A 19,963-nucleotide genomic window follows, 5' to 3' on the forward strand; every position below is an offset into this window, starting at 1 on the left:
TGGAAACTGTCGTGGACAAAGCAGCAGCAGCAGCAGCAGCAGACGACAGCTCGACTCGGCCAGAAAGCATAAATAAACAAACACAAATTATCTGATCTGTTTAAAAATAAAAATAAAGTGTTTTTACTGAATTTTAATTGACAAAATTTTCACAAGGACAATGGAAAGAACCGAAGGCACCTGCCATATCATGCAAAACCATTGATAGTCATACCTTGGCTCATTCTAGACATCCTTGTAGCACTTTAGAGAGAAAGTAAGTAAATATTCTAGGTAAGTTTACAATTGACTTAAACTATCACATTTTGGTCTCAGCTCTTCACTGTCCCTGTCCAATTGAACAGTAAAACGTGTTAACAAAACAGTGTCAGTGAAAGGTGACTGGCAGTCTTTGAATCATAACACACACTCAGTGGAAAACCCATGCTATGAAATAGCAGTGTTGGAAACTCAGTTCAATTTACGTGTAAGGGTGCGTCCAGTGGAGGTGGGGTGCAGGGGCTTTGTAGCCAGTTCCACCGCTACAAGGCTCCTGAGGGAAGTAGGAGTCAGAGGGCAGGCCCAAAGGAGGGCAATCAAAGAACTTGCCAATGCCACCTAACGGAGCTGTGGCTGAGAAGAAATGATGCTGTCTGGGCTGCCACGTGACCATCTAGAGGCTAACCATAAGACACACACCCAGGTCTGTTCACCCTGGCCTGCCTCGACTGAGGGTGTCTTGTGATAAAAGGCCGAAACACCCAGTGACGTTGAGGTACACAACTGAAGATGTGTCTGAATGGTCATCCCCAAGAACAACACCAGTCAATTGTAGTGTAAACCCTCGGGATTGTAACATCCAGTCCTACTAATCAATATGTATAAATATTGCTTGGCAGCATTGAGGGGAAAGAATAGTCATCGAACAAATCTTCCTAAAATAACTTGCACCCCACAGCACACATGGTCAGTGTGTCTATGACAGTTACACAGTGTGCTTAAAGAAGTGCTAACTGCTAACAGTGGCTATCATATAAAAATACCTTCCACACTATCATTACCTTTTGCCACCTATCTCGTCACTTAACCATCCCAGTAAAATATTATTGCAATTTTTCTTCATCTTGGAAAATGTAAAAGTTAATTTAGAAAAAGTGATACCAATTCACAGAGTAAAAGAAAACCAGTCGACAATGTAACAGTCAAATCAGAGAGAATAATGCTTTATGCATTTGACTAAATTCTACTCATTACACCCTCCACCCCAATATTTTTCAGTTGTGTCTGTACTAACTGCATTGAACTAGCCACAATGTTGTGAATCTAAAAGGATCCGGCACCATTTCCATGGTAGAAGCAGAAATGTGGACAACCCCTGCTTCATTTTAAGATCTTACCCCTTTCTGTACCCTAATGTTTGCATTAAAATAATTATGAAGGTGCTCTGTGTGAACTATCAAACATTAAATAATTGTTCAATAGTCATGTCAGCACTTCCGGCTAGGAATTAATTGATGTTAGATATATATTTTTTAAGTTCCTCTGGTTTGTTGCTGTTGTGCTGCAGGAGATGGATGTGACATAATCTGTTGACAGACACATGCAGAGAGACAAACATGTGCAGACGACACACAAGATGCAGTCCGTGAGGTTCTGCTGTGGGAGATGGGCAAACATGGGAATTGTCAAACATTCTTTTGTCATCATTTATCACGGTCATAGCAAACTTTCTTGTCAACCACATACTTCTGCTTTTCCCGGGGATCCCTTGTCTTGATGCGGTTCGGACGGTTGGTGGAAGAGGGGATGGAGTGCATGGATGAGCTCTTCTTGCTGGAAGTGTGAGAGGAATGAGACGACTGTGATACACTGCCACGAGACTGGCCAGCATTGTGGTCAAACTGCATCAGGCAGAAGATCACATCCGTTGAGACAAGTTCAAACTCGTAGGGTGGATTTGCAATCACGTATCTGCAAAGGAACAGGAAGATACTAATAATGATCTTTGCCATATATCCCAGCATTGCAATGTTTAGAAAGTAGTGTAGGAAATTAACTGCAGATGCTGGTACAAATCGAAGGTATCACAAAATGCTGAAGTAACTCAGCGGGTCAGGCAGCATCTAGGAGAAGGGTCTGAAGAAGGGTCTCGACCCGAAACGTCACCCATTCCTTCTCTCCCGAGATGCTGCCTGACCTGCTGAGTTACTCCAACATTTTGTGAATAAATACCTTTGATTTGTACCAGCATCTGCAGTTATCTTCTTATACTTCTAGGAGAGAGGGAATGGGTGACGTTTCGGGTCGAGACCCTTCTTCAGTCCTCCCATACTCCAAAGACGTACAGGTTTGTAGGCAAATTGGCTTGGTAAAAATTGTAAATCGTCCCTAATGTGTAGGATGATGTTAGTGTGCGGGGATCGCTGGTCGGTGTGAACTCGGTGGACTGCCTGTATTCGCGCAAATACATTTTTAGTTTTGTATCTCTAAACAGATTCAGCCAGTGAACAACAAGGACTACAATGTGAACTTCGAACACTCGAGTAATGCTGGCTTTGCGATGTTAACCTTGCACGATCTTCTAATTTTGGTCATCAGCTCGCTGTTTTTGTTTTACGCCCTTTGATGGTCGGTGGGCAGGTGAAAATGTAATTCTAAATCTATCCTTGTATTTTGAGGAGGTGATGAAGTTGATTGATGAGGATAGCACAGTGCATGTTGTCTACATGGACTTTAGTTAGGCATTTGATAAAGTTCCCCATGGTAAGCTGATCCAAAAGATTAAGATGCATGGGATTCACAGTGACGGTCATATGTGAATTGGAAATGGCTTCCCGATAGCAGATAAGGTTATGGTGGAAGGTCAATATTTTGGGCTGGAGGTTGGCAACCAGTCAAGTTCTGCAGGGAGCTGTGCTGAGACTTCTGTATGACTTGGACGTAAACATGAATGATTTGGTTATTACATTTGCAGACAACACCGCGGATGGTGAAGAAGGCTGCCAAAGTATCCGGTGGGATCAGCTGCAGTAATGGACGGAGAAATGGTAGATGGAGTTTAATCCGGGCATGTGTGAGATATATTGCACTTGAGAGGTTGAATGTAAGTGGTAAGTATACAATTAATGCAAGTTGTGTAGGAAAATGACTGCAGATGCTGGTACAAATTGAAGGTATCACAAATTGCTGGAGTAACTCAGCGGGTCAGGCAGCATCTCTGGAGAAGCAGAAGAAGGGTCTCGACCCGAAACGTCACCCATTCCTTCTCTCCAGAGATGCTGCCTGGCACGCTGAGTTACTCCAGCATTTTGTGATACCTACAATTAAGGCAAGATCCTTAAATTTGGCATTTGCAGAAAGAGAAATAGTTAAAGTTCTGGTTGAAGACCCATGATGAGAACTGAAGGACTTTCACCTGAAGCCTTAACCATCACAGGGCTTTTCCAGCATCGTTTGTTTTTTTAATGTCAAATCCATATCAATTTCTTGTTCCTTACTTCTTTCACCCCTTGGATCAGGAGCAATAATACTTATGTTAAAAGCACATTTTGTTAAATTGGAGCATAATATAATTGCGAATATTTCTGCTCTAGGGTTTAAATTGCTGACAATTTATATTAAAAGCACAGGAAGAACAGGAAGATACTAATAATGATCTTTGCTAGCTATCCCAGCATTACAATATTTAGAAAGTAGTGTAGGAAAATAACTGCAGATGCTGGTACAAATCGAAGGTATCACAAAATGCTGAAGTAACTCAGCAGGTCAGGCAGCATCTAGGAGAGAGGGAATGGGTGACGTTTCGGGTCGAGACCGTTCTTCAGTCCTCCCACACTCCAAAGAGTTGCTGACAATTTATATTAATACCACTTGTTTTGTTTTTGAGAAACCAGTCCTACCTTCAAATTAACATTCTTGCTTCATTCTCGTTGAGAAGCAGCAATGAGATAGTTTACCCTTGAAAAAGTTTGGTTAATGGAAACAGGCCCTTCAGCCCAACTGGTCCATGTTGGCATCATTTTACCTGAGCTAGTCCTATTTGCGACACTTGATCCATGGATCTGTCTAAATGTGTTATGAGCGTCACTATCGTACCGGCTGGGACAATTCCTACCGACTGGTGCAAAATTAACACAGCTTTGATCTTAAAGAGGTGTACAAAATCATGAGAGGAATAGTTTGGGTAAATGTACATAGTCTTTTGCCCAGAGTAGGGGAATAGAGGACATGGTTTTAAGGTGTGGGGGGGGGGGGGGGGGGGAGATTTAAGGGGAACCAGAGGGGTAACTTTTTAAAGAAACATTTTGATAGTTCTACATGGGAAGGTAGGTTTGGAGGGATATGGGCCAAAGCAGACATGTGCAGGCAGGCTAGTATAGAAGGGGCAGGTTGGGCCGAAGGGTCTGTTTTCACGCTGTATGATTCAGCAGCCTACAATGGTACTTAGTTAAACTAATTTCTGCCTGCAGGTGACCCATAGCCCTCCCTTTCCTGCCTATCCAAAAGCTTTTTATACGCCGCTATCGTATCTGCCTCCACCACCCGTGGCAGTACGTTCCAGGCACCAACCACTCTCTATGTAAAATAACTCGCCCAGTACATCTCTTTTAAACCTTCCCCTCTCACCTTGAAGATATGGCCTCGAATCTTGGACATTTCCACTATGGGAAAAAGAACTGGAGGACCTAGGTTTAAGATGAGGGGTGGAAAAGACGTAATAGGAACCTGAGGGGGCAAAATTTGTTTTGGTAGGAATATAAAATGAGATGCCGGAGGAGGTAGTTGGGGCAGGTACTATCAGAACATTTAAAGAAACCTAGAGGAAACCCACACAGCGACTGGGAGAACATGCAAACTTTGCACAAACAGCACCCGAGCTCAGGATTAAATCTGGGCATCTGGTGCTGTGAGGCAGTGGCTCTACCAGCTGCACCATCGTATCTCCATGTTGTGTGGCTGTACCGTAGTTTGCATTCATCTATCTACCATAGCACCCTGGAATAAACACATCCACTGGACTTAAGACAGGCATGACCCTGCAACAAATAATTAGCACAGATAAAACTTTGATCTCCTAAAATAAAGTGCCAGAACCACATATTTGCCTATTTTCCTTTAAAACCGGTGTTCTCCAATTGATCCAAATCTTTCAACAAGCTCCAGCCCTTGAAATTAAGCTTCATTTTAGTCCCGACCTGAAACATCACCTATCCATGTTTTCCAGAAATGCTGCCTGACCCTGTGAGTTACTCCAGCACTTTGTATCTATCATTGGTTTAAACCAGCATCTGCAGTTCCTTTTTATTTCACGTTATTCCTCTTGTACGAGCAGCAAAATGGTATGAAGTCCGTGCCACTGACCGCTTGGTACACTGATTTTGTGCACGCAGGTGGGCGTCTCTCAGTCGGTATATTCCAAAGCAAAGCATGTTGTAGGTTTTCAAGGCCTTGCAGAACAAGTCTCCATAACAGCCACCATCCTGGGGAAGAAATAAGACAGGAAAAATATCAGCAGGTCTTCCTGGGTAAAATTAATACCACGCTGGAAAGTTGGGAATTAATCGAGATGTCTTATAATGCAGAGTCAATTAATTTTTTAACACTTTTGTAGCATAGGTTTAAGTGAATGTAACCGGGGATCCAAGCAAATTCACATCTCATAAGGTCATAAGTGATAGAAGCAGAATTAGGCCCATCAAGTCTACTCTGCCATTCAATCATGGCTGATCTATCTCTCCCTCCCAACCCCAATCTCCTGCCTTCTCCCCACAACCCCTGACACCTGTACTAATCAAAATTAAAGGTGGACACAAAATGCTGGAGTAACTCAGCGGGACAGGCAGCATCTCTGGAGAGAAGGAATGGGTGACGTTTCGGGTCGAGACCCTTCTTCAGACTAATCAAAATTAATCTCACTTACATGCGGGTTGGTAGGTTCATTGGCCAAGATAAAACTGCCCCTTGCACATAGGCAAGTGGTAAAATATGTGGGGGCGTCCTGTAGGATGAGTATGAATGGGTGCTTGGTAGTCAACATGGGTTTGATGGGCCAAAGGGCCTCTAGGACTATATTGCTCTAATCCACCTCCAGCACTAAACCCCATTACCTTAATATTGTCTTCAAATTCCCCTCACACCTGCCAGAGAATGCAACATCTGGCACAGACTAATTTTACCAATACCACTGAAAATAGATTAACTGTAATTTTTTTCCAGGATAGTGGAATAAAGAACCAGAGGGCATAGGTTTAAGGTGAGAGGGGAAATATTTAATAGGAACCTGAGGGGCAATATTTTCACACGGGGTGGTGGGCATTTGGAACAAGCTGCCATTGGAAGAAGTTGAGGCAGCTACTAAAACAACATATATTCAGACAAGTACATGGATAGGAAAGGCTTCAAGGAATGTGGGTAATGGGACTAGCCTAGCTGTGGCATCTTGGTCGTCATTGACTAGTTGGACTGAAGGGCCTCCCTCCGTGCTGTTTGACTCTACTAAAATGTCTATCATGTTTGGTCGGAGTATCTGGTGAACAGTACAGATGTAATTGCATTTTCAGTAACAGAAAGGGACTCTAAATAAACTATTCTTTCACTTATTTTACGTTATCCAGAATGAACACCCTTGGTTGAAGGCGTGGGGTACCCAGAGCACATCGGACTGCTGCTCTGGCACCTCTGTAAAAAAAAAACAAAACAAACAGCGGGGTATTTAACAGCAGCTGCTCCCATGACAGCTCCACCACCTAAAAGATTAGCACTGCAACTCTGGCTGAAGGGTCTACATCTGTTAATTTTCATGATCACTTGTGTGGATGAACCCTGGGCAGTTCCAAAGTAAATTGGAAGTAATCTATAAAGGTTTTTTTTTTATATAGAAAGCCTATTGGTGTTCCAACCTTTCAAAGAAGGTCTAACTTTTCAACGGCCTGCAAACAATTAAAATTAGCAAACTAATTCAAAAATAAGGACAATTTGGTTGCAGAGTCGTTTTCTTTCATATTACCCCCTAAACATAGGCAACAGAGTGAAAACTCAATTCATTTAAAGTAATGCAGTTAAAGTAGTTAAGTTACTATTCTACTGTCCAGAGACCTGGATAATTAACCTGCTGACAAAGGTTTGATTTCCACCAATGCAGCTGGAGAACTAATCATGTAATTACATTTAAATATCTGAAATTTTTAGTTTAAGGATACAGCGCGGAAACAGGCCCTTCGGCCCACTGACTCCATGCCGACCAGCAATCCCCTCACACGAGGGGCAATTTACGTTTATACCGAGCCAATTAACCACAAACCTGTACGTCTTTGGAATGTGGGAGGAAACCGAGGATTATCGGAGGAAAACCCCGCGCAGGTCACGGGGAGAACGGTGTACAGACAGCACCCATAATCAGGATCGAACCCGGGTCCTTGGAGCTTTAAGGGAAGCAACTCTACCGCTGCACCACCTATCACTTCTAACAACAAATGATGATCTTGAAATTACTGGATTAAAGTTTAAAGAAATATGGTTCCTTAAGAGCATTCAGGAGAAGTAAACGGAGCCTTCCAGATAGAGCTCTTAAGGATAGCGGAGTCAGGGGGTATGGGGAGAAGGCAGGAACGGGGTACTGATTGAGAATGATCAGCCATGATCACATTGAATGGCGGTGCTGGCTCGAAGGGCCGAATGGCCTCCTCCTGCACCTATTGTCTATTGGCTATTGTCTTCTGTCTAGCTTGGACTTGTGTGACTCCAGATCCAAAAGTATGGTTCACTCTTAACTACGCTCAACAAGCCACACACAGTACAGCAGAAATCAGAGACAGAACGTTTCCCAGCAACATTCATGCTCTGTGTAGAAATAGAACATAGAACAGTACAGCACAGGAACAGGCCCTGCACTCTGCAATGTCTGTGCCAAACATGATGCCAACTGTTATCTGCCTGCACATAATCCATGTCCCTCCGGTCTCTACATACCCAAGAGACACTAGTCAAGAGTGTTTACTTGTCAAGATGTACAGAACAATGAAATTCTTACTTGCAGCAGCACAACGGGTTTGTAAAGACAATACTCAATAGGAAACAAACAAACAAAAAGCCAAACGTTCCTTGTGCAACAAAGACTGTTTGTAGTGCTTAGTAGCCTGATGGTTGTTGTAGCCAAACTGTTCCTGAACCTGGACCTCAGTTTTCAGACTCCTGTACCTGGACCGGCCGGGCAGTGTCACCACTTTTTCTAATATCTTTTTCTAAAATGTGCCTTGCCAAAAGTCTCTGCAAAGCCATTGTTATATTTGGCTGCACCACCATCCTCAGCAGCATGTTCCAGGCATGAGCCACTTTTGTATTTCAAAAAAACATGCCCCACACATCTCCTTTTAAACTTTGCCCCTTTCACCTTAAAGCTATGCCCTCATAACTCGACTAAAAAGATCCCCATTCCTTCTCTCCGGAGATGCTGCCTGTCCCGCTGATTTTGTGTCTATCCTCATAAATAAATACAAGTTCCAATGTCCTTAATGTGTTAGTTTGGCCAATTTTGGGCAAATTAGATAGGAGGTCTCAATCAGTTTTTTGTTGATGAAGAGCAAATTCTCCCATTGAACTTGTATCGATGAGTTGGTGACAACTAGATACAGCTAGGCCAGGGAGCAAGGCAAAACCGAGAAGGGTCTCTCTGAAGAAACTGAAGAAGGGTCTCGACCCTGTTCCGTTTCTCCAGAGATGCTGTCTGACCCGCTGAGTTCCTCCAGTTTTTTGTGTCCACCTCCGGTTTAAACCAGCATCTGCAGTTCCTTCCTCCACACCGAGAATAGCCTTCACGGCTTAAAACCTCCAAAAGCATGCTCATAATACCTCAACCATGCACTGGTGCTTTCTAGCTGAGGGTGTTCCAGTCATTTTATCCTGCAAGGTTTTCTTATTGTGATAAACGGCTATTGCAAAAATATTTCCCCAAAGTTGAGTATTTTACCATCTCAATCTCAAAGAAGAAATGACCACAACTTTTTTTTTCTCGCTTTTTTCCATATTCTATTATATGAAATATATTTTAGCACCAAGCGTCAGCGAGCATCAGCAGCAAGCCACAAGACAGAGAGGGTTACTGCCCACAAGGCTGAAGGCGCAGAATTAACTCACACAGTCAGAATGACATGATTGCTGAAGTACTCTGGGTTAATGACTGTATATCCATTAATGTCAATTCGGAATGTTCCCTTGACTGAGACCTTTGTTATGTTCACTTTTTCTATGGGATTGAATGATGATTTGATGGCAGTGAAATTAAAAACAGTAATCCACTGTGCTGGATTGGCACTTAGATGTTCAATTCACAAGAAACGTTTTCGAGTGCATTTACATTCTAATGGTTTTCCTCATGGAAGAGTGTATGTATTAAATAGCTACCAACCCCCACTCATCCTACAGATTCTGCAGACTCTAAAATGGTTCTGCTTTTGATTTAAAACAGTCCCTTTCTCATTACTTGCCTGTCCAATGTTTCCACAAATAGGTCTCTCGTCACTTGTGAAACTATTTGCACAGTTGTGATACTTAAACGCTCTTGGATGAGAGTGCTGGCTTCATGAGTTATGGGCATTCCCCAAACATGAAAGGACTTCAGTAAGACCACATCAAGGATGGATTATACGGCACACGGCAATAGAAATATTTTGAGTGGAAATATTTGTTTTGCCTCCATTCCATTAATGCTTTGGACTGCACCCAGAAGCAAAAGTGTGGCGGCATGGTTGCCAGCTCTGCGAATGGGCAGGAGAACGGTAGTACAACACTCCACCTCTCTTCACACCACCTCTTCCTCCGGCACTCAGTGCTCCATTTAATGCTTCACCCAGCAGCTTAAACAACAGGTTTTAAATGTACAAACTACCTCTCACGTCAGCCTTATGCCGCAGAATTGGAGCAGCCTAGAACGTGAGAGAGAGGAGCAGGAACAGCCTATGCATTACCAAGACCACAGAAGATCTTCCCTTTCTATCTCCGTTCCACTTTCCCTCCTGATTCTCGCATCTCTCAGTTTGTAAAAATCCACCAATCTCAGTATCAAATAGACTCTGTGACTGATCACCAACAAAGCTCTGGGGTAGAGAATTCTAAACATTGAAAACAAAATGCCTCCTCATCTTAGTCGTAAACAGTCAGCTCCTTATCCTAAGGCGGGATAAGGCATTGCCCCATGACCCCAGTGCTCAATGTTCCAGCTTAGGGAAAACGCCTCTCAGCTAACATGTTTTAATGAGATCACCCTGGATTTTTCTAAACTCCAGTGAGCACAAGTCCAACAGATTTTTCATCAGGCCACCCTTTCATCTCAGAGATCAATCAAATTAATGGCATGTCCTCTAAGGCAGGCAAGGAGATGGAAATTATAACCAGGAGTCTAGTTGCAGTGTGACCATCACCCTCTAATATGCACTTTATATGAGGAATCTATTGAAAGGACTGACGTACAGTTTAAAAGGCTACAAATGAACTACTGCAACAAAAAACGTGGACTCAAATTCTTACCAGAATATTTTTTTTCTTTCCTCCAGGATAAAGGAATTCATGGAATTACTATTGCTGAGCAGAAATACTAAACGGGGTCCACCAAATGTACATCATGCTTGTGTTGTCTAATTTACCAGAAAAATTATTGTAATTTCCAAACAGAATTATAAATGTGGACTGATGGAATGCAGAAAATATTTTCCCCAGTGGGCTACAATGACAGACTGCCCTATGATCTGATCTTACAACTTTCTAGTTGGGAGAGAAGTATTCAGCTGATTGGATTAGTTACTGTAGCTTTGCGATATGTTAATGTATTTGAAAGTGCAATGTATTGGCTATTAGTCATTTAAAGTGACTACGTTTTCTTTATGTTTGGTTTTCCCTAACCTGTATTTCAAGTCCTCTCACAATACTTGGCAGTATTGCTCAAGGAAGGGGATTTTAAACAAATTGTCATTCAAATCCTTTCCCTCTTCAGACCTGGATTTGCTGCCTACAGATTTATAGTCACACTCCCAGCTCTCTCTGTTGCTGTCTCTTTATTGACTGACTTAGATATGTCTGCTGGTCTTCCCAATCTGTGTGGAGAGGGCTAACTGACCTTTCCCATTCTGGCTTCTTTCCAGAGATTCCAGCTGAAGACCTCCACTATATTCCAGAGAATCCAGTACAAAATCCTCCTCATAACCTACAAAGCCCTCCATAACCTGGCCCCATCCTACCTGACCGACCTCCTCCACAGGCACACTCCCACCTGCACCCTCCGCTCTGCTGCTGCCAATCTCCTATCCCCCCACATCTGGACCAAACTCAGATCCTGGGGGGACAGGGCTTTCTCCGTCGCTGCTCCCACCCTATGGAACTCACTACCCCAAACCGTTAGAGACTCCTCCACACTCACCACATTCAAAACATCGCTGAAGTCTCACCTGTTCAGTACTGCCTTCAACCACTGAAGGTCACCTCACCTTCTGTCTCCTTTCTCTGTTCGTTTACTTATTTACTTATTTATCTATTTATTCATTTCCCTATGTTCTCTAAATCTCTGTAAAGCGTCTTTGAGTATATGAAAAGCACTATATAAATGTAATGCATTATTATTATTATTATTATTATAATGCTCCAAGTATAAGCACCTATCAACCTAACGCTACTAATCCAGTCATAACCCAAAACCAACCATGTTATAGAAAGATAAAACAATAAATGACAGGATTACATTGCAGTTCTTGACATGAATCACATTTGCTTCCATAAACCTCACACATGAATGCATCTCATGTCCTTGTCAAAATATAGAGTTGTGTTGGATAGAGGTACCTAGCGCCATGGAGTTTTACAGCATAGAAACCAGCCATTCAGCCCAACTTATTGTTACTACCCATGATGCTAATCCTACTTGCACACATTAGGCCTATATCCCTCTACTCCTTGTGTAGGAGGAACTGCAGATGCTGGTTTACACCAAAGATAGACACAGAATGCTGGAGTAACTTAGTGGGACAGGAAGCATCGCTGGAGAGAAGGAATGGATGATGTTTCAGGTCTGAAGAAGGGTCTTGACCCGAAACGTCACCCATTCCTTCTCTCCAGAGATGCTTCCTGTCCTGCTGAGTTACTCCAGCGAGTTACTTTGTGCCTACCTTCCCTCTGCTCCTCCCCAGTTCAGGAACCTGCACAAAGGCCTTTAAAAAATGTTGCATTTTTATCTCTTGCTTTTCAGTTTAGAAGAGTCAACGTTGGGAATGGCACGCCGAGATGGCCTTACCCCAAGATCTGCGAAGGGCCCGTCGTACAGGGCAAGTTGTGCCACGCGGCAGCGGTCCCTGTTGGCCAGCGTCTGTGGAGTGCTGTAACCGCCTCGCAAGGCGTTCTCTTCAGCCAGCATCGACTCCAGCTCTGGAGTGGCTCCCCCCGTTACTAAAGTCCGTATCAGAGTCAGGATATTGTCATTGAAGTATGTCTGCAGAAATAAAACAAACTCTTTAAGTGAACACTATTAAAGTCATCACCGGAGAAATTCAAATTACGCTTTTGGAGGACTTTGTGCAGTTAAAACTAGCGTGCTGTCACTTCACATGTTTTATCTGGCACGTGAAAAGACAGCAGACTCCAATTACTCTGTTTTAGTTGTATGTCCCATTAGGACCTTTCACTATATATTTTTTCCTCAATGCACAAATTCAGGTCAGTTTTGTTCTAAAGGGCAGAAATTGCAATGATTAATTCCCTCTATAATTGGTGTTAGTGGCGATGCAAAGTCTCCCTCTCTCAATGTTAACTTCACAACCGATAGGGAGGCTGGGAACGACGCAGAACCAGAGGACTCTGGACAGGTTCAAAGCCCAGGCGAGCTAGAGTGCTTTTTTTCCTCATCATTGATTCAGCTGGGAGCGGCCCTTGATGTCAGGACTGTCGCTGCACATTGCCACTGCTAGTCGCTGGCTGTCTTCTTTCACGAGCACATCCTCCTTCCTTGAGGCAGCAACTGACAGAAATCAAGCCTAAGTATGTATCAATTAAACATTTTGATATTTATTTAAAAAAAATAACTGCATGATGAGGTAGGGAGTCCCAGGTGGGCTTGTTTGAAACACTCGAGCGTGCAGGCAAGCAGAGTTTATTAGGTGTAGGCTCCTTCAAGATGATAGCTTGCCAACATCGATAGCCATTCCGTGCCGTCAGGTAAAACAATCGCAGAGCATGGAAATGTACAGCCCTTCGGCCCACAATGTTTCTGTCGAACATGATGCCGAGATAAACTAACCTTGTCTCCCTACACGAGATCCATAACCCTCTATTCATTGCATATCTACCTGCCTATCTATAAGTCACCTAAACCCCACCTATTGTGTCTGCCTCCACCAGGCCCCCACCACTCTCTGTGTAAATAATAACTTCCCCTGCACAATCTCCTTTAAACTTTGCCCCTCTCACCTTAAAGTGATGGGGGGAAAAACATCTACCCTGATTGTAACTCCAGAAATCAGCTGTAGAAATAATTGCTTCATGTCATTATAATGAATTTAAACTTCACCAACCTGGTAGAAGTCAATAAAATTTGGAGAGGTTTTGATCGAGCAGACTGTCTTTTTCTCGGGTGGAATTGGTCAACAGTTTTTTGTGTTTTTATACAGAAACAAGTAACCAGAGATGCTGGTTTACAAAAAAACAGGCTAAGTTCATAAGTTCTAGGAGCAGAATTAGGCCATTTGGCCTATCAAGTCTACTCTGCCATTCAATCATGGCTGATCTATCTTTCCCTCTCAACCCCATTCTCCTGCCTTGTCCCCATAACCCCTGACACTCTTACTAATCAAGAATCTGTCAATCTCTGCCTTTAAAATATCCACTGACTTGGCCTCCACCGCCATCGGTGGCGATGAATTCCACAAAGTGTTGGAGTAACTCGCCGGGTTCGACGGCTTCTCTAGAAAACATGGAAGTGTTTTTAGTTTGTCTTAGTTTGTCCCTGCGGGATTTTTCTCTATGGGCCGTGAGACAAAATGGGAAACACGCAAACACAAAAAGATTCTACTTTACTCTTTACTCCCAATCTCGTTGTACCCCTGGGTACAATGACAATAAAGATATATTGTATTGTATTGTAGAGATACAGCGCAGAAACAGGCCCTTCGGCCCACCGCGTCTGTGCCCACCAGCGTTCACCCCGTACTCAAGCACTATCCTACAGACTAGGGACAATTTACAATTTTTACCGTAGCCAGTTAACCTACAAACCTATATGTCTTTGGAATGTGGGAGGAAACCGGAGCACCCGGAGAAAACCTATGAGGCCACACAGAGAACATACAAACTCCGTACAGACAGCACCCATTGTCAGGATCGAACCTGGGACCCTGACGATGTAAGGCAGCAACTCTACCACTGTGCCACCCTAAAGTGATGTAAGGCGCACCATTGTTTGTGCTTGAACTACGGGTCACATACACACTGGGTGTTTAATGGACAGCAGATTTCATCATGGGCTGCCATCAGACCTAATTTTGAAGTGGCGCCTGGCTGGTGATGCAGCGGTTCAATCACGAGTGAACTCAGAAATATAGACCAACGTGGAACAGAATATAACGCAGGAACAGGCCCTTCGGCCCACAATGTCTGTACCCAACATGCCAAGACCAACTCTCATCCACCCACACATAATCCATATCCCTCCATTCCATGAACATCCACATGCCTATCCCAAGTCTCTTAAATGCCACTAATGTATCTGCCTCCACTGCCACCACCCCTGGCAGCATGTTCCAGTGACCCACTGCCCTCTGTGTAAAAACTTTGACCTGCACATCTCTCTTAAACTTTGCCCCGCTCACCTTAAAGCTATGCCCTCCGGTATTTGATATTTCAAAAACAACAATCTAGATATTCCTATTCCATTCCCACCACAGTTAATTAGCCAAAAGATTGGAATTTACACCAGATTGTTGTAAAAATCCATCATATTCACTAAAGTTCCAGGTAGGATATTAGCCATGCTCACCCAGGTTACTTGCATCATTGTGGTCAACTCCATAATAGCCAAGGAAGCCACTCACTGATACCGTGGCCACAATGTTCAAAATTCCAACAACACTGAATATCTCCATCAGATGAACTGTGGTAGTTCAAGGAGGCAGCGCCCCATCACATTAGGGAGATACAGCATGGAAACAGGCCCTTTGACCCACCAAGTCCACCCAGCACCCATCCATTTACACCAATCTAATCCAATTTTATTCTCTCCATATTGGCATCAATTCCCCCCAGAATGTATCACTCACCTACACACAAGGCCATTTAACCTACCATCCCACCGTCTTTGTGACGTGGTGCACCCTGAGGAAACCCACACGGTCATGGGAAGGACGTGCAAACTCCACACAGACAGCAGCGGAGGCCAGGATTGAACCAAGGTCTCGGGCACCGTGAGGCAGCGCCTCTACCTGTTGCGGCATTGTGCAGCGTTCTCAAGGAGACTTTATAAGGACGATAAATGCTGTTTTAATAGCCAGCACCTATAACATATAACATTTTCAGGGGGTCTCCCTGACTCCAGATTCAGGGACAGTGTCTTCCCAGCTGTTATCAGACAACTGAATCATCCTACCACAGCCAGAGAGCAGTCCTGAACTGCTATCTACCTCATTGGTGCCCCTCGGACTATCCTTGATTGGACCTTTCTGGCTTTAACGTGTACTAAATGTTATTCCCTTATCATGTATCTATACACTGTAAATGGCTCTTCAGTCTGAAGAAAGGTCTCGACCCGTAACGTCACCCATTCCTTCTCTCCCGAGATGCTGCCTGGCCTGCTGAGTTACTCCAGCATTTTGTGAATAAATACCTTCGATTTGTACCAGCATCTGCAGTTATTTTCTTATACTGTAAATGGCTCGATTGTAATCATGTATTTTCTTTCCGCTGACTGTTAAGCACGCAACAAATGCTTTTCACTGTACCTCGGTACAACTGACAATAAACTAAACGAAAAGACGAATGCATTTTAAAGAAGAGTCCATAATTTGTCTAGCTGGAACCAAAGCGTTCCGTCAATAACTTGCAATGTTTACGGTGACAAATAAATTCTGGGTCACCTTTGGTTATTTCAGGAATGGACACCAGTAAACGTGACCAATGAAAACAATGAGCAGCACCAGGGATTAGAGGGTGACGCTACGCCAATCGCACAGTCACAGCTACAACTGTAGCCAATTCAGCTGTAACATGTGGCAGCTATCTGCGATTCTGACAATGCTGTCAGCCAGGATGATAGATGAGAGTTGTCTGTTAAACCATCAACACCTTTGTTCAATGTGAACTGCTGTCTGAATGATGTTTTGTTCTAACTGCTTTTCAAAACCCAGATAGGAGCCAAATTGAGACATCAAAGTAATGGAGTGTTTCAATGCCCAGAAATCCATCTCTCCCTCGCTTGCACCTCATAGACCACATGAGCCACTGAAGGGCACGTAATGCCCATGTTACAGCATGAGGATTGTCACTTGGGGAGCTTAAAGCTGCAGCGACCTTGTTAAGTCATCTACTGTGCTCAGCACAGCTCCATTTGATGGCAATGTTTCTGAAAAGTGTGTTGACAGGAACTTCACTTTGCTGATTCTGCACCAAATCGGACTGTCTGATCAATTTGACAGATCCATTTATAAACTTTCGCCTATTAGTGCAAGTTGGATTCAACTTAAATTTGCATCTGGTGTCAGCAATGAGTTGCTGATTTTTTTTTTGTTTGTAGCTGCCTGGTACCATTACATTACTTCACATTTCTTGCATCAAGTGATTTAAGAGCAAATCCCGGAAGCAAAGCACATCAGAACCTATGTAGCTCTACCCAACCAGGGAAAATACTACTTCCAATAGGCACATTCCAAGATATTTCAGCGTAAGAAAATAACTGCAGATGCTGGTACAAATCGAAGGTATTTATTTCACAAAATGGTGGAGTAACTCAGCAGGTCAGGCAGCATCTCAGGAGAGAAGACATTTCAGTACTTCAAGCCCCGATTCACAAATTAAATATCTCTCTGTGTGCTTCCACAGAGGTTTGTAGCCCCCATGTTCATACTCCACCTACACTAATGACTGCTTTATTGCTGGAATAATGGACCATACTTTCCATATTTAACATTGTGACCTCCACTCAACCCCTTCTCCCTTCACCCCCTACTGCCATTTAAACAACAACTGGCATATACACCGATCATCCAAAACATTATGACCACTGACGGGCAAAGTGAATAACATTGATTATCTTGTTACAATGGCACCTGTCAAGGGGTGGGATTTATTAGGCAGCAAGTGAACAGTCAGTTCTTGAAGTTGATGTGTAGGATGCAGAAGAAATGGTCAGGAGTAAAGATCTGAGCGACTTTGACCAGGGCCAAATTGTAATGGCCAGACGACTGGGTCAGAGCATCTCTGAAACGGCAAGGCTTGTGGGGTGCTCCCGGTCAGCAGTGGTGAGTACCTTCCGACAGTAGTCCGAGGAGGGGCAAACCACAAACTAGCGACAGGATGTTGGGCGCCCAAGGCTCATCGATGCGCGAGGGCAACGAAGGCTATCCCGCCTGGTCCGAACCGACAGAAGGTCGACTGGCACAAGTCACAGAAAATTTTAATGGTGGTCACGGGAGGAATGTGTCACAATACACAGTGCATCGCACCCTGCTGCGTATGGGGCTGCACACGGAGGACCAACAGCATATTAGGCAGGTGGGCATAATGTCTTGGCTCTTCAGGTCATAATGTTTTGGCTGATCGGTGTATGCAGCACGTTAATGTCACTAATCTTACACCAATGCATCACAGGAGTGCTATTGTACGAAAAGAAATGGCACTTGCTCAGAGGTAGGAGCATTTTTAAAAAGGAGAGAGGAAGGGAGGTTTAGGGGAAGAATTCCAAACTTTGGAGCCTAAAACACCGAGGTGAATGAACAATCCAAATTTGAAAGAAAGACCATTGAAGGGTCATGAGATAAGAAAAGTTGGAGAGGTGAGGACTAAGGAAGGAAGATGGAAGGTTTTGTGGTATGAAACCAGTGCAGGTGAATAATCACAGAGGTAAAAGGAGATCAGGACGTATGGGGAAAAAAATCCCAAAAAATCTAAATCTAAAATTGTGATAGAGTTCTGGGGAGGGAACGGTGAGGGTCAGGTCCCTTCAAAGTCTCTGACTCAAAACCCTCCTCAAATGCCCCCTGAACCACTGAGTTCCTCCAGTATTTTGTGTTTGATTAAGATACCAGCATCTACAGTCTTGTGTCTCTCTGGGATAGAGTTCTGGTTAAATCCAAACATAAGGCAGATGGAAGATGGGAGATCAGGGATTACTACAACAGTGCTGAGTCTGAAAACAATGATCATAAGATCATCGGAGTCAAGTTAGGCCATTTGGCCCATCGAGTCTGCTCTATCATTAAATCATGGCTGCTCTATTTTTCCATCTCAATCCTATTTTCCTACCTTCTCCCTGTAACCTGTGACACCCTTACTTTAAAAATACCCAATGAATTAGCTTCCATTGCCATCTGTGGCAAATGAATTCCGCAGATTTCCCACCCTCTGGCTAACAAAATTCCTCCGCATCTCCTCCGGAATTTACGTCCTTTTAGTCTGAGGCTGTGCCCTCTGGTTCTATACTCCCCCACTACTGGAAACAGCCTCTCCACATTCACTCTACTGCAGCCATACATTATTCAGTAGGCTTTAGAAACATAGAAACATAGAAAATAGGTGCAGGAGTAGGCCATTCGGACCTTCGAGCCTGCACCGCCATTCAATATGATCATGGCTGATCATCCAACTCAGTATCCCGCACCTGCCTTCTCTCCAAACCCCCTGATCCCTTTAGCCACGAGGGCCACATCTAACTCCCTCTTAAATATAGCCAATGAACTGGCCTCAACTACCTTCTGTGGCAGAGAATTCCACAGATTCACCACTCTCTGTGTGAAAAAAAACGTTCTCATCTCGGTCCTAAAAGACTTCCCCCTTATCCTTAAACTGTGACCACTTGTTCTGGACTTCCCCAACATCGGGAACAATCTTCCTGCATCTAGCCTGTCCAACCCCTTAAGAATTTTGTAAGTTTCTATAAGATCCCCCCTCAATCTTCTAAATTCCAGCGAGTACAAGCCGAGTCTATCCAGTCTTTCTTCATATGAAAGTCCTGCCATCCCAGGAATCAATCTGGTGAACCTTCTCTGTACTCCCTCTATGGCAAGAATGTCTTTCCTCAGATTAGGAGACCAAAACTGTACGCAATACTCCAGGTGTGGTCTCACCAATGCCCTGTACAACTGCAGCAGAACCTCCCTGCTCCTATACTCAAATCCCCTCGCTATGAATGCCAACATACCATTCGTTTTCTTCACTGCCTGCTGCACCTGCATGCCTACTTTCAATGACTGGTGTACCACGACACCCAGGTCTCGTTGCATTTCCCCTTCTCCTAATTGGCCACCATTCAGGTAATAGTCTGCTTTCCTGTTCTTGCCAGATGAGGTTCCCCCCTTATTCTTCTAAAGTCCAGCCGGTACAGGCACAGAGCTATCAAACACTCCTCATACGTTAACCCATTCATCCCCAAGATCATTCTCGTAAACCTCCTCTGTACCCTCTCCTACGTCAGCACATCCTTCCACAGATATGGGGCCCAAACCTGCTCATAATATTCCAAATGTGGTCTGACCAGCACCTTATAAAGCCTCAACATTACATTCCAGTTTTTTATATTCTAATCTCCTCTAAATTAGACATTTGCCTTCCTTACTATTGACTCAACCTGCAGATTAATCTTTTGGGAATCCAGCAAAAGAACTGCCAAGTACCTTTGCGCCTCTGTTTTCTGAACTTCTCCCCTTTTAGAAAATAGTCTATGCCTTTATTCCTTCTACCAAAGTGCATGACCGTACACTTTTCTCCACTGCATTCCATCAGCCACTTCTTTGCCTAATCTCCCTAA

At 43.8% G+C, this 19,963-nt stretch overlaps 1 protein-coding gene across 3 annotated transcripts in view; it reads right to left on the reverse strand.

Moving 5' to 3' along the window:
- Positions 1-19,963, reverse strand: part of LOC144609998 (calcium-activated potassium channel subunit alpha-1) — a 594,620-nt gene that overhangs the window by 15,072 nt on the left and 559,585 nt on the right. For 2 of the 3 annotated variants that reach the window (XM_078428430.1, XM_078428427.1), the window contains 4 exons: positions 12,254-12,448; positions 5,341-5,459; positions 1,726-1,950; positions 215-243 (listed from right to left, as the gene is read on the reverse strand). In XM_078428430.1, coding sequence (XP_078284556.1) covers positions 215-243; positions 1,726-1,950; positions 5,341-5,459; positions 12,254-12,448 — 568 coding nt within the window. The remainder of the gene's footprint in view (positions 1-214; positions 244-1,725; positions 1,951-5,340; positions 5,460-12,253; positions 12,449-19,963) is intronic. The other variant, XM_078428428.1, reaches the window with a different exon arrangement.

This window comes from Rhinoraja longicauda, chromosome 35 (assembly GCF_053455715.1).
Source record: "Rhinoraja longicauda isolate Sanriku21f chromosome 35, sRhiLon1.1, whole genome shotgun sequence".
In the NCBI taxonomy this organism is placed as follows: domain Eukaryota; kingdom Metazoa; phylum Chordata; class Chondrichthyes; order Rajiformes; family Arhynchobatidae; genus Rhinoraja; species Rhinoraja longicauda.